The sequence below is a fragment of the Panthera pardus genome, unplaced genomic scaffold, assembly GCF_024362965.1.
Source record: "Panthera pardus isolate Hobbes unplaced genomic scaffold, ASM2436296v1 HiC_scaffold_26, whole genome shotgun sequence".
NCBI lineage: Eukaryota > Metazoa > Chordata > Mammalia > Carnivora > Felidae > Panthera > Panthera pardus.
The window spans coordinates 3,977,434-3,991,506 of NW_026526832.1; the positions used below are offsets into that span (position 1 = coordinate 3,977,434).

Sequence of the window (14,073 nt, forward strand, 5' to 3'; positions counted from 1 at the left end):
TGCCAAACTTGAATTTTCCTACGTTAGGTACCTCTGGTTGTTTGCTGATGGTCTCCACAAAAACATTATCACAATAAGGATAAGCGAAAAAAGGAAGCTCCAGAATGCATCATCAACCCAACGTTCCATCCAATCCTGTAACAAGGACAATTCAAACACGAAATGTCAATCTTCTGATAAACAACATAGGTTTTTCCCGAATGGTGTACAATGGCAAACACTAATGAAGTCTTTCCGAGCAGTGAATCTTCCAAATAAGCACGTATTTTTTTTTAAGAAAATAAAAATAAGAAATGCTGTATCTTGAATTTGAATTTAAAGGGGTTTCAGAGGTCATTTCATCTATTTTCTAGATGAGAACAGCCATGAGGCAGGTTAACAGGAGAGTTAGAAGCAAGTTGACAATGGGTACTTTTTTTTTTTTTTAATTTTCTTTTAACATTTATTTATTTTTGAGACAGAGAGAGACAGAGCATGAACGGGGGAGGGTCAGAGAGAGAGGGAGAGACAGAATCTGAAACAAGCTCCAGGCTCCAAGCTGTCAGCACAGAGCCCGACGCGGGGCTCGAACTCACGGACCGCGAGATCATGACCCGAGCTGAAATCGGACCCTTAACCGACTGAGCCACCCGGGCGCCCCGACAATGGGTACTTTTGACGTTGATGACATTAGAATTTCCGATGCGAAGATCTCAATGTAGGATTTTTCCCAGTAGGTTATTTTGCTTTTAGTAAGACAGGAGATTTTATTACATATTGTTTGAAACATTTCTAAATGGCTGTTTAACATCATAAATACTCCTTTCCATAAAATCTTAGGGTCAACAGAAAGATTTAGAAAACAAAAACAAAAATCCCAAAGATAAACTTAGAACTCTCAAGTGAAAACACTAAGGTAAGGGGAGGAGAAAAAAGAAATTCCAGAAAGTTCAGTTTCTTCTCTCACTAAATTATCCCTGAGGCAGAAGTCCAGGATATTCAGAGGGTTGTTTGTAATTGTTTGTTTAGAACATCGAGACTAGCTCTAGATCAAGAAGCTCCCAAGAGGGCCTTTAAAATTTTTTAAGTCTAAGAAATGTATCTGCCTACAGAACCCACCCAAAGTACCTCCTGAATATTCATAATACCATCCTAGAAACCTGTCAGACTCAAGGTTTACAGTCCCATTTAGATACAAAATAACCCAATTTCATGGTATGCAAGACAAAAAAGATTTCCTGCTACCTGAAATTACAAGGAAGATAATTATTTTTCAACATATATAAAGGGGGGGTGGCTGAGTGGCTCAGTCTGTTAAGTGTCTGAGTCTTGATTTTGGCTCAGGTCATGATCTCACGGTTTGTGGGATCGAGCTCCGCGTCAGGCTGTGCTGACAGTGCAGAGCCTGCTTACAATTTTCTCTGTCCCCCTTTGTCTGCTCCTCCCCTGCTCATGCTTGCACAATCTCTCGCTCTCAAAATAAATAAACATTTAAAAATATATACAGTATAGGGGCGCCTGGGTGGCGCAGTCGGTTAAGCGTCCGACTTCAGCTCAGGTCACGATCTCGCGGTCCGTGAGTTCGAGCCCCGCGTCAGGCTCTGGGCTGATGGCTCGGAGCCTGGAGCCTGCTTCCGATTCTGTGTCTCCCTCTCTCTCTGCCCCTCCCCCATTCATGCTCTGTCTCTCTCTGTCCCAAAAATAAATAAAAAACGTTGAAAAAAAAAATATATATATATACAGTATATATGAAGGGAAGTTGAGAAAAGAGCTTACCTGGAAAAGTGGATTTAGGAGGAACTTTTCCAGATTCATTTAAAGGAAGCAAAAGTTCACATAATTCTAGTAAAATAATTAAAACTAAATTGACAAAATGGGAATGCAAGCTTGTGCAGCCACTCTGGAAAACAGTATGCAGGTTCCTCAAAAAACTAAAAATAGAACTACCCTATGACCCAGCAATTGCACTAGTAGGTATTTTTTCAAGGGATACAGGTGTGCTGTTTCAAAGGGACACGTTGCACCCCCATGTTTATAGCAGCACTATCAACAATAGCCAAAGTATGGAAACAGCCCAAATGTCCATTGATGGATGAATGGATAAAGAAGATGTGGTGTGTGTATATATATATATAATGGAGTATTACTCGGCAATCAAAAAGAATGAAATCTTGCCATTTGCAACTACGTGGATGGAACCGGAGGGTATTATACTAAGTGAAATTAGTCAGAGAAAGACAAAAATCATATGACTTCACTCATATGAGGACTTTAAGAGACAAAACAGATGAACATAAGGGAAGGGAAACAAAAATAAAAACAGCGAGGGGGATAAAACAGAAGAGACTCATAAATATGGAGAACAAACAGAGGGTTACTGGAGGGAGTGTGGGAGGGGGGATGGGCTAAATGGGGAAGGGGCATTAAGGAATGTACTCCTGAAATCATTGTTGCACTCTATGCTAACTAATTTGGATGTAAATTAAAAAAAATAAAAAAGAAAATTAAAAAAGAAAAAAAAACTAAACTGACAATCTCCACTAAAGTTACCTTTATTTACAAACACAAACTAAAGTACTCAAAATTACCCAAAATAGTATAATTAAAAATGAAAACTGTTTACATAGGAAGATTATACTTACGGATTGACATTTTGCAATTCTAAATGTCTTAGTCGTCCACACCATAAATACTACAGAAGCTGAAACACACCAAAAAAAAGTCACCTTTGAAGGAACACGCAATACTGAAATAATTTATTGTAACAAGAAAAATCAAATAGCTTACCCAGTACGGCAAAGATCAGAGTATTTGTAAAGTGCCTGTATAAAGAAAATTTCACCGTGTTCTTTCTTAGCCTTAGAGTCTTCATAGTTTGGGCCAAACTTATAAATATGTGAAAAAAAGTTAAGGAAAACCATTTTAAACAGTAACAAGCAGTTAAAATAAAAACCAAAATAATAATCCTCTACTACATTTCTAAAATTAGTACTGCTAAATATAGTTCCTATAATTTAAAGCTAATAAAAACACAGAAAATATTACTTTAGCCAATACTGTATGATCATGATACCGATTTTATCACGGATTTTGCTTTACAATTTACCATTGTCTGAACTAAACAAACTTTGAGGAAGACAATAAGCAAGAAGTCCTGTGATGTTCTCCTTCAAGGCCAAGCTCCCAGAACAGGAAAGACCAGTATATACAGGAAAGGAGTCCCCCTTAGGCCAGATACTCTTACAGATCACATTAAGACATGCCCTTTGGCTTGTGCTTTTGTCTCTGTTTCTTTCTTATTTTGTTCTTTCTAGTCTCCTCTTGTTTTATCCTCTGAATGACCATATTAGGTCATCTATCAATTCCACTTATAAATTAAAAAATTTAAATGTCAAATAAAACAAATCTGGACTTAAGTCTGGGGAGACTTCATTCAAAAGATTACTGAGACAAGCAGAGGAGGCTCACTGCAATGGGGAGAATGTTCCAAGTCTAAGATCTGCAAGAGTCCCACAGGTCAGGCTGGACAGGGCTTTGCCTTTGTGGGGAGAGGTAAACAAGACTGGAAAGCCGGTGTGGGGAAGTGGGTGGCGCGACTGGTCAGCTGATCGGGGAAAGACTTTCCCTGAGGTGTGCAGATTCTCAGAAGAGGCCACCGAGGAGGGCTGTGGTGGACGAAAGCTCAGGGCCCTGGGGAGGGAGACCGCTTCGTCTGGTCCAGTCTGGCGTTCTGCCCAGACTGGTCAGGAGGTCTGTGCCTGGCCTGGTCATGGGTGACAAGGGGGCATCCGGGAGTCTCAGGTGAGTCCTACGGAGAAAGGAGGTGCTTTGTAGTAAGGCTTTTCCCGAACACGAAAGGGTGGGGGTTTTGTTAACCGTGGCCGTCTTCCAGGAGTACAGGGATCAGGTGAAGCTCAACACTGACAAGTAGGAAGAAGTAAAAAGAGGCTTCTCCACTGAGCTCCGCGGCAGCTCTCTCTTCGTAAGAGGAAGGTGCTTCCTCTGGAGCACACCACCAAGCTTTGTTTTATGAACCATATGCTGAAAATTACAGAGCAAAGCCCAAGAATGGAAGTGGCACGTTTTGTATTTTTGCCTATTTTAAATTCCCAATTCTTCATTAATCAGAAACTTCAGTGTAGTACTCAAAACTGCGACTCAATCAGGCGCGCCTGGGTGGCTCAGTCGGTTAAGTGGCCCGACTTCGGCTCAGGTCATGATCTCGCGGTCTGTGAGTTCGAGCCCCGCATCGGGCTCTGTGCTGACAGCTCGGAGCCTGGAACCTGTTTCAGATTCTGTGTCTCCCTCCCCCGTTCATGCTTTGTCTCTCTCTGTCTCAAAAATAAATAAACGTTAAAAAAAAAAATTTTTTTTAAAACTGCGACTCAATCTTCCTAAATGACCAAGGAGTAGTCGCAAGAAGATCCATTTCTAAAATAACACAATTCAACGAATGAAGGCTATTGTTAGAATTTACAAAAATGCAAATATGCTGTATTCATTAAACATTATCAAGACAAATGCTTTTTTAAAAATTCCTGAATAAAATGAATTTTCTATGTGAGCAAGCTGGTCTCATTTAATAATTCTAAAGTACTTCTTCGAAGCCCAGGAATAAAAAGATCGAAAGCAAATTCAAAACTGCCTAAACCCCCACTTACCAAGACACTGTTAAATTTCGGCAAAGCTTAAATCATTTCTCCCAGTAAAGGAAAGTGGTTACAAAAGCAAACAGGCCCGGTTATCGTGGAGTTAGAAGCAACGGGAAGGCGGACGTGCTCTGCGGTAGGAAAAGGATATCCACCAGCACAAGCCAGAGTCAAGGAGAGAGAGAGGGAGGCTGGCCAGAAGCACAAGATCAGAGTCATTTGCCTGCAGCAAAACAGCACAAAATTAAAACAAGCATAAAAAAAACAGGAAGAGGGCTTCAAGAGAAAAGCTATGGCTTTCAATTTTTCAAGCTATTTTACTTTAGAATCAGATTCTTAGGGGATAGCTATGTTAAGTTCATCAAAGCACAGGAAACGGGGTCATTATGCAAGCACTCAATTCTGTGATGTATGTAGATCTGCTTCTTTTGCCTGCCATTTGTAATCATTTAGGAAATCTGCTCTCCTGGGACGCTGGGGTGGCTTAGTGGGTTAACAGTGGGACTTCGGCTCAGGTCACAATATCACAGTTCATGAGTTCAAGCCCCACTTCAGGCTCTGTGCTGACAGCTCAGAGACTGGGGCCTGCTTCAGATTCTGTGTCTCCTCCTCTCTCTGTCCCACCTCCACTTGTGCTCTCTCAAAAATGAATAAACATTAAAAAAAATTTTTTAAATGAAATCTATTCTCTGTCGGTACAGAAAATGCAGATTTTTCACTTCAGTCAAGAAAACTGCCAAATAGCCATCTAAAAGCAAATAGGAAATTCAGGTTCAAGCTGAAATGGATACTAAGTGTCCTTTCTCTCACCATGAAACACTAACCAAGATAATTTTAATTTCTGAATTTCTTCATGACTTTTATCACAAACATCTTTATTAAAAATATTAATCATTAAGCAAACTAAGTCTTTTGCCTTGTTTTCCTTATCTCCCCACTCCAATTTGGCTCATTATGTGTTGGAAATGGACCAAAGCCAATGCTGTCCATAAAGGTGATAAATTACCCTCATTCACATCCAGATGGAATTTGGTCATTAGAGCTGCTTGTTTTTGGAATTTTCTGCCAAGTTGCATTAGTGTTTTTCCTAGTGAACTACTTTGTGGATGGTTGGTTAAGAACAAGAAATCTTTGAAATACATATCTTGTAAATTACCAGGAAAAAAGATAATACAGATTTTTTAAAATGCAGCGTCCACAGCTCAATTAATTGAAGAGCATACTCCTTAACTAATGAAAGGCTCCAAGCGTATCCAATTTTGGAGACAAGACAATTCCAAATTCAGCAGACATCTGAAGCTCACTTTCTAAATGCACAAATGACAGAATAGAAGATCTGAGACCAAAAGCTAGGTTCATCTTCACTGCAATTCTGCCGATCCCAGTGCCAGGTATGTCTACACTGCCCATCCCTTGTCCTCAAGTCAGGTGAGCATCCCAACAAGCAATGCGGATGCAGTGTAGCCGAGAAGGAAGCACAGCCCTTGGGGAAGAGTACTTATAGTTAGGGCACTGTTCCTGGGCAGGACTGAGCAAGGTGTTTCTTTCACCTTCTTAATAGCTGAATGTCGTTAAATGTGTTTTCATGTGGAAAACATAAAAATGACACTACAGTAAGATTTATAGCATTCTCTGAAAAGGTAACTATAAAATTTAACTATAAATTCTTTCAACAAACTTGGATTCCAAACTAGTAGCTTTGAACAGAAGTACAGCAGATTTTTAAGCAAGTTCGGTGAGAACTCTTTAAATCAGGTATTATTTCTTAACTAGACACCCCTTAGACACTAGAGGATCCATGGATATAATTTAGGTTTTTAAATGCCCTAACGCAGGCAAAACATCCATGGAGTGTATGAACCTTGTGACAAGAGGCTTGACAGCTTTCATTCAATTTTCAAAGGCCTCTCTGATCCCGGCACCCAAAGGAGGCTGAGACCCGCTGCTTTAGAGCGTAAGGAGAGTACAGTCAAAGGTTTTTTTGTTTTGTTTTGTTTTGTTTTTAACTTGGAAGCATACTAAAAATTCGCAAACAGGGAGTTTAAGGGGCAGACAGACTGGATTGAGAAGAAAACACCCATGGGGGACTCAGAAAAGGCGGTTAGCAGCACTATGCATGTTTGCCCGTCTACAGAAAGGGGGGATCTCTGCAGAGGAGGAACACAGGCAAACTCAAGCCCTCTGGCCTTCCTGTGAGAGACAAACATGAGAAAATGGAAAGAAATTACAAGGAAATGAAATAACATTTAACACGAAAAGGTAAAAAAGACAAGTATTGAAGACAGTGGAAACACAAAAACAAAACTTGGTAAAAACAAAATCCATCTATAGAAAAGAGCTTCATAGAGGATATAAATGCAGAAGAAACATAAAGGTCATATTCCGGGATACGCATAGCACTGCCCTCTGCTCTGCCCAGCTCACGCTTTCTTTAGGATTCCTCCTATTTCCAAGAATGTGTAGTAGAGGGCTCTGGTTCGGAGTTAAAGAGAATGGAATTTCCCAGACTTGACTGGAGTCACTGAAGCAGTGAGGAGGGTTCTCCAGGATGGCTCCCCTTGCCACTAAAAAGTTCTCCTGCTGCTACAGTGTAGCTTCTGCCCCATCGGCTTCACTGAACCTGCTCTCCTGCTGTCCCGCTGTGACCTCTGGAATGACCTAAGCCAGGTACACCTTGGCAGCTCATCTCTCTGTAGTACTGGCCACTGTGGACCACCCTACCTTACCCAAGCTCGCCCAGTCTTCACCCCAGGACAATTTCTGGGTTCCTCTGCCTCCTTCCATGCTGGTGTTCCATGCACGTTTCCACTCCACTAGGCGCCCTCCTGGTCCTCTCCTCTCTCACTCGTCTACGTGTTCTTGGGTCGCTTCTGCAGGCTATAACCTTGTCTCATGTGAAGATGACCTCCAACTTTCATCACCAGTTCCAATTCCTCTGACAAACCCAGGCTGGGCTTTCCAACTCTCTACTTAACATGAATGGCCCAAGTCAGTTCAAACTTCACCAAGATGGTCCCTTCCCTAGGTTCACGGCCGTGGGGTGGCAAAACTGCCCTAGCCACCCAAATGAGATATGCAAGACTTCTCTTGACCTCTCGCCCTTCTTTTCCCACCCATTCCTACTCAGTCTGTTATCTGGAGTCTCCTTCCCATTCCCTTTGCCCTGTTTCTAACCCTTACCATCTTTTTGTTGGACCGCTACAAACGACTCTTTACTAGACTTCCTGTCTCAATACTCTAGACCCTCCTTTTTCAGGTCATTCTTTTTTTTTTTTTTTTTTTAATTTTTAAAGATTTTGTTTTTAAGTAATCTCTACACCCAACACGGGGCTCAAACTCACCACCCCAAGATCAAGAGTCTCACATTCTTCCAACTGAGCCAGCCAGGTGTCTCTTCCGGGTCACTTTTAAATATTATTTTCGAGTTCTTTCTAATACAGATTTCATCATGGTATTTGCCGGCACGGCTTTGATTCCTGTCTCCTCTCGCCTGAAGAAGGAACTTTAGACTCTTGAGCACATCATTCTACCTTTCCCTCTGGCCCCACCTTCCACGATTCTCCCACACATGTATATCTTATAGGCAAGCTACTCTGGGACATTCTACCACGGTCCCTGTATTTTCACGCTTCCAACTATTTATTCCCCTCAATATTCCCAGAATGCGTTTTCCCCACTTCTTTTCCTGGTTAGCCTCTATCTGTTCTCCCAGTCTCAATTTAATGTCACCATCTCTGTGAAGTCTTTCTTGAGTTTTGCGCTAGAATTGCTTTCTCTCTTCTCTATTTGCATAGCACCTCTTTACAATGGCAATTACTATTACTCTATTGTTCCTAGTTATGTATTTTTCTTCCCTACCAGAGTAACACAGGAACAATACCTTTTTCTTCGGTCTCCTCAGTATGGGGCACATATTAAGCACTTAAGTTTGCTGAACTAATAGAAAAAGAAAGATATTGTTTGTTTGGGGAATTGTTACTTTTTCACCTTCAACTAAATTCCTGTATTGAGGTTAAAAATAACAATGCATAACTATAGTTCCTTCTATTATAACGGAACAGTACTAAAAGTAATTTGATTTTAATGACACAACAAACTACTTTAGGACATAGTAAAGGATATGAACCATACAAAAATGGAGTCAATAACTGCCAAAATAATGTCACCAAAAATGACAGCTAAATGGTTAGAACCCTGGAAGATAAAAACAGGGGGGAAAATCTGAATGTAAAAGTTTCATTCCATTATAGAAATTATTATGTGATAAAGAAAAACAATTTAGCTCATTTCATCATTTTACAAAAGCCACAGAAAAATTTTATTCCTAACAAAATTGTGTCTATGCACTTGGAAATTTTTGTTTTGGCAGCAACAGGTGTTAGTTTGCCATCCACCTATTCAAAGATAATGTAAAACTGTACTATGCAATGGCAAATAAAACATATCATGTCTCCAGCTCCACTGAGATAAACCATTTCAATCTCTCCCCTCTCCACATCAACCTACAGCCAGGGCTACTAATGAAATGGGACTCCTGATCTTTCTTACTATCTGTGAAGGGACATGAAAAAAAAAAAAAACAAAACAACAAAACAAAACAAAGAAAAGGAACTGTGGAAGAGTAAAAATAAACCATAGATTAGACACTTTCATCACAAGTTGACAGAAAATCATATTTAAAAGTTATATCTAAGATGTTGTCTATGTAAAACCTTAAAGAAAAACAATGTTTATACTATGTCTACATGTGGGATATTTATCTTTTCTCTTTCTAGCAAAGACTAGCTCCTGTAAATTATATATATAAATGCACAGTACTTCGCTATTATGTAAAAGTAAAAATAAATGTATCTTTCAGAGAGTCAGAGATGAAAAGAGCAAGTGTGTCTAATACAGAACGCAGATGTTTTGAAGATAATAGAAGAATGAGGCTTTTAACATTACTGGACAAATGTCCTGCTGTAAGGCTCAGATCAAAATATGTGAAGCAAACTTACGTGGCAACATAAGATCATTCACTCTGTGCCCAGTGATCTGATTCACACATCCAATCCAAAAGACATTCTGGGTAAAAATTACTAGGTTCTTTGAATCGAGTAAACTATAATAAGCTGCTTAGTCACTCAGTCGTCAACCATATTATTAAGGAAAACCGAGAGCCAGAAATCGAGGGGTCTTCCCAGATGTAAATGTTCTGCCTCTTCTTAGAGAGTAAAGCATTGCCGCCCACATCGCCTGAGTCATTTCCCCCTGGACACTACCTTCTTGTGGGTCTTCCAAGAGTGGAGACTGTTGAATCCCCAAACACTGACTCCACAAGAGTCAGAGAACAGTTATAACCAGATGAGACTCAAGCATGATGAGATGTAATATCAGCATGTGTGAAGGGTACGGTTAATTCTGTTCACTTCCACATGTTTAAAACCAAGGGTTAAGGAAGAAATGAATGTGTTCAGACTGCATGATAACAAAGACAAATGTTCTGTATAAAGAATAACCACGAATGTTTTTGGGATGGAACATTCTGGAGATGTCATTCTGGGATGACATCAAATGGTGCCTTCATAATCAATCATATTTTCCTTCATAATTGATCATATTATCCTTTATAATTGATATTTTCCTTCATAATTGATCATATTTTAAGAAGTTCTTTTACTACATTCAGGAAGTTATTTGAAAAGGGAAATATTCCACAGGGGGGAAAAAAGCTCAAATTGGGCCTTTTTCATACATTTCCTATCTTTAAAAATTCATCTCAGGAGATATAAAGCTAAATCATATTTCACAGCAACAATAAAAAGGGATAGAAGTGGAATTATGTAGTTTTTACCCCAATAACTCTCATCACGCCTTCAATAGCTGCGAAGATAAAGTAAAGAATCCCCAGTCCAACCACCCGGTGCATGACTGTTCCTAAACGAGGCCTGGAATGAAGAAGAGGAAAAAGAAGAAAAAAAAAAAAAAAAAAAAAAGGAAAAGCATGGGTAAGTAAAATGCATCCGAATACAATAACTGGCCCAATTTTCCAATATGAGAGAAGTCATTATCTAATCAAATCAGCCTGCCCTGCCCCTGCCTCTGCTCAGTTTTAGGAAACAGCGTATTTCCCAGGAGGGAACAAGGCAGAAACAGCCTCAGAAAAAATGGGTCTCCTCCAGGACTTGAAGCTGTACAGATGCCCATGGAGCAACATGCTGAGGCCACACAGGTGCCAGAGGATTCTGCTGCTGAAATGCAAGCCCCCCAAGGAAGAGAGTGCAGGTGCTCACTCCACAGAGCGGAACAGTTAGATTGGTGACGCCTAGGAGGGTCCGGGCCTACTTGTGTCACTGACAGAAACAGTAACTTAATTCTTTCATTAACGTCAATTAAAAACTGTTCTGGGATACATTTTATTAGGGATAATCCACTAGTTTTCTGACTCGGGTAGAAAAAGAACAGGAGTATGAGGAGATCGAAGTCTACTCCCTTTCTTCACTCAGTGGCCCAAACAAGAGTGCTAAGACATTTCAGTTTCCATTCTTTACATGGAAAAGAACTAAAATAACATTTTTGATTCTCTAAAGATATAGATGACTTGGGAAAATACAAAGACAGTGATTTTTGCAACGAGTAATTTGAAAACAGAACTGAAACTTCATGAAATTTGCAAATCGTATCGCACATTTTAGCTCACAAACACTCTTACTGGAGTAATTAGAAGAAAAAAAACCCCTGATTTTGGAAAAATACTTCAGGTAGTCACTTTAAGATAAAATCCAACTGAAAATTAAACTAATATCCATAGCTTATATTTAAGACTGTATCTAATTTAGTTCATCAAAATTCTGACTCCTTACAGCCAGCTAACTGGAACCCTCCAACAGCCAGAAGTACGAGTGCTCTGAAGTGCATAACTAGAAAAGGGAGGCACAAGATTCCACATGAGGATTCTGTGTTCTGACTACTATACAGGGCCAAAAACAAAGAAACAAACAACCCCTCCCCCCCCCAAAAAAAAACCCCAAAAAGCATTTGAGAAAGAATCTCAATAAATACCCAATGGAAAAAAGGTGTCTTGGTCAAAACCTTGCTAACTACAAGAATCTCAAGCTCCCAAGCATATGTGTGTACATTCGGTGTGTATTTGTCGAGTGCCTACTGTGTGCCAGGGACTACACTGGGCCTTAAGAAAACAGCAGGACACCTGCAGGCAAAGCTCCTACTCTATGGAAGTCACATTCAAGTGGGGGAACGAGACAATAAATCCTAACATTTGTGTCAACTGGAGCTATAAATGGGGTGAGGGTCAGAGTGATGGAGGGTGTGCACATCGGGAATCCTGACAGTGCCAGCCTCTGGGAGAGGACGGTGAGCAGAAAAAAAGAGAGTGAGGAAGCAAACCACGCCTGGGGTCGCAGGCAAGATGCTTATGGACAGAGGCCTTTACTACACTGTGAGGAAGTGTCTGCTGCATTTAAGGAAGAGCAATCAGCAAGAAAGCCTGCAGGATGGAGCAGAGTGTTCAAAAGGGAGAGTGGCAGGTGCGGTCGGCCATGTGAAAAAACAAAAAGGGAATGGGTTTTTTTGAGTGAGATGAGCAGAAGAGTAATGAGATAGGAGTTACATTTAAAAAGGATCATCTTAAAAAAAAATAAAAAATAAAATAAAATAAAAATAAAAAGGATCATCTTGGGGCACGTGGGCGGCTCCGTCGGTTAAGCGTCCGACTCTTGATTTCCACTCAGGTCACGATCTCACAGTTCATGAGTTCAAGGCCTGTGTCGGGCTCTGCGCTGACAGCCTGGAGCCTGCTTAGGATTCTCTCTCCCTCTCTCTCTGCCACTCCCCCGCTTGCTCTCTATCTCTCTCTCCAAATAAATAAAAATAAACTTTAAAAGGATCATCTTGGCCTCTGCTGTGTCTGAAAAGACTAACAGGAGACCAGGGCAGATGCTGGGAAACCAGTTAGGAGGGTACTGAAGTTATCTAGGGAGAGAAGATGGTGGTCAGGCCCAGGGTGGTAGCTGTGGAAGGGAGGGGTAGGTTCACTCTGGATGTGTCCTGACATTAGAGCCAAAAAACTAGATGAGTGCGCCCCAGGGTTAGGAGTCGCGTGAGCAGAGGTCTGGGGTGCTTCAATGCTGGAGCTCAGGATGACAAAGAGGGCCCAGCAGGGGAGGCTAGGAAGGAGCAGCCAGGGCCCCTGCACAAAGGCTGAGCAAGGCCATGTGGTTTTGGCAACCAGAGGTCAAGGTAATTGACAAGAGCAGTCTCAAGGGAGGAATGGAAGGAAAACTTCCTTGGGTGCGATCAGGAGAAACTGAGGACGTTGGAGTGGCAAGTACAGAGCACGCATCTGAGAAATAATGCTGCACAGGGGCGAGGGAATGAAGGAGCAGCAGAGGACAGTGCCGGCTGGGACCAAGCGAGGGTTGCTCCTGAAGATGACAGAAATAACAGCATGCTGATGGCAGTGACCCACCAGAGGAACACTGATTAGACCGGAGCAAACAGAAGCAGCTGCTGGAACAGCTTCTTTAGCAGATGACAGGCAACAGGATCCGGAGCCCAGGAGCAGGGAAAGGACTAAACCATGTACCTTTCCTTCAAGAGGAGGAGAATGCTGCGCATGGTTCAGATATGGGAGGAATGGTTCAGATTTGGGGGCAGGAAGGGATTGGAATTCCCTTCTGATGGCTTCTATTTCCTCAATGAGAAAAGAACCAAGATCAGGTAAGACAGATACGAGTAGGGAATCTGAGGCTGGAGGGGACAGAACAGTCATAACAGTCTTCTGCACAGTGGGAAAGGGGCCAGAGACTGGCAAGGGGATCTAGAAGAACTACCAGGGACACTAAGGACGCACTTAAAAGTTCCGGGTCATGAAGCGACACGAGCCTGCAGTATGGTTGGGTGTTCTTCTCAGGCAGATTCTGCTTCTGCAGTAGGAGCCTGAAGCAGATGGAAAGCTGGATTTGTCAAGGGAGGCTGGCCAAGAGAAAGGCGGAGGGTTTCAGGTGCACATGGCGTGGCTGTGGGCATGGGCGTATGTTCAGCACCCTGAAGGATCAATGGAAGGTAGCAGGATCAAAAGGCCAGAGGCTATACTAACGTCAAAGAATGAAGTGGGCTGATGTGTTAGGAAAAGTAAACAGGAAACAGAGAAGGTGACAGTGGAAAAGTGGATTGCTTAAATTTGCAGTCGTAAAGAGGGTACAGTTATACATAACAATAAAGTCTAGAAAATAGCAGTGGGAATCAGTAACTGAGGTGAGGGGACAGGTAAGAGCAGTGCAGGTGAGGGGGTGAGTTCAGGTTACTTACAGGATCGCCCACGAAGAAACTGAAATCACTGGGAATTCTGACACACGCAGTGTTGAGAAAGTCAGGGAGCAAGTACTCCATGAGTTAAGGGATGAAGGGAGAAGTCTGGAACTTAAAAGGTGACTGTAGTAAGAAG

At 41.6% G+C, this 14,073-nt stretch overlaps 1 protein-coding gene across 2 annotated transcripts in view; it reads right to left on the bottom strand.

The window, feature by feature from the left end:
- Nucleotides 1-14,073, bottom strand: part of TMEM87B (transmembrane protein 87B) — a 51,246-nt gene that overhangs the window by 14,653 nt on the left and 22,520 nt on the right. Inside the window, exons 10-14 of one of the 2 annotated variants that reach the window (XM_053890949.1) lie at nt 10,462-10,555; nt 4,776-4,851; nt 2,767-2,871; nt 2,622-2,680; nt 32-135 (exon numbers count right to left, since the gene is read on the bottom strand). In XM_053890949.1, coding sequence (XP_053746924.1) covers nt 32-135; nt 2,622-2,680; nt 2,767-2,871; nt 4,776-4,851; nt 10,462-10,555 — 438 coding nt within the window. Of the gene's footprint in view, nt 1-31; nt 136-2,621; nt 2,681-2,766; nt 2,872-4,775; nt 4,852-8,746; nt 8,823-10,461; nt 10,556-14,073 lie in introns of both variants that reach the window. The other variant, XM_053890948.1, reaches the window with a different exon arrangement.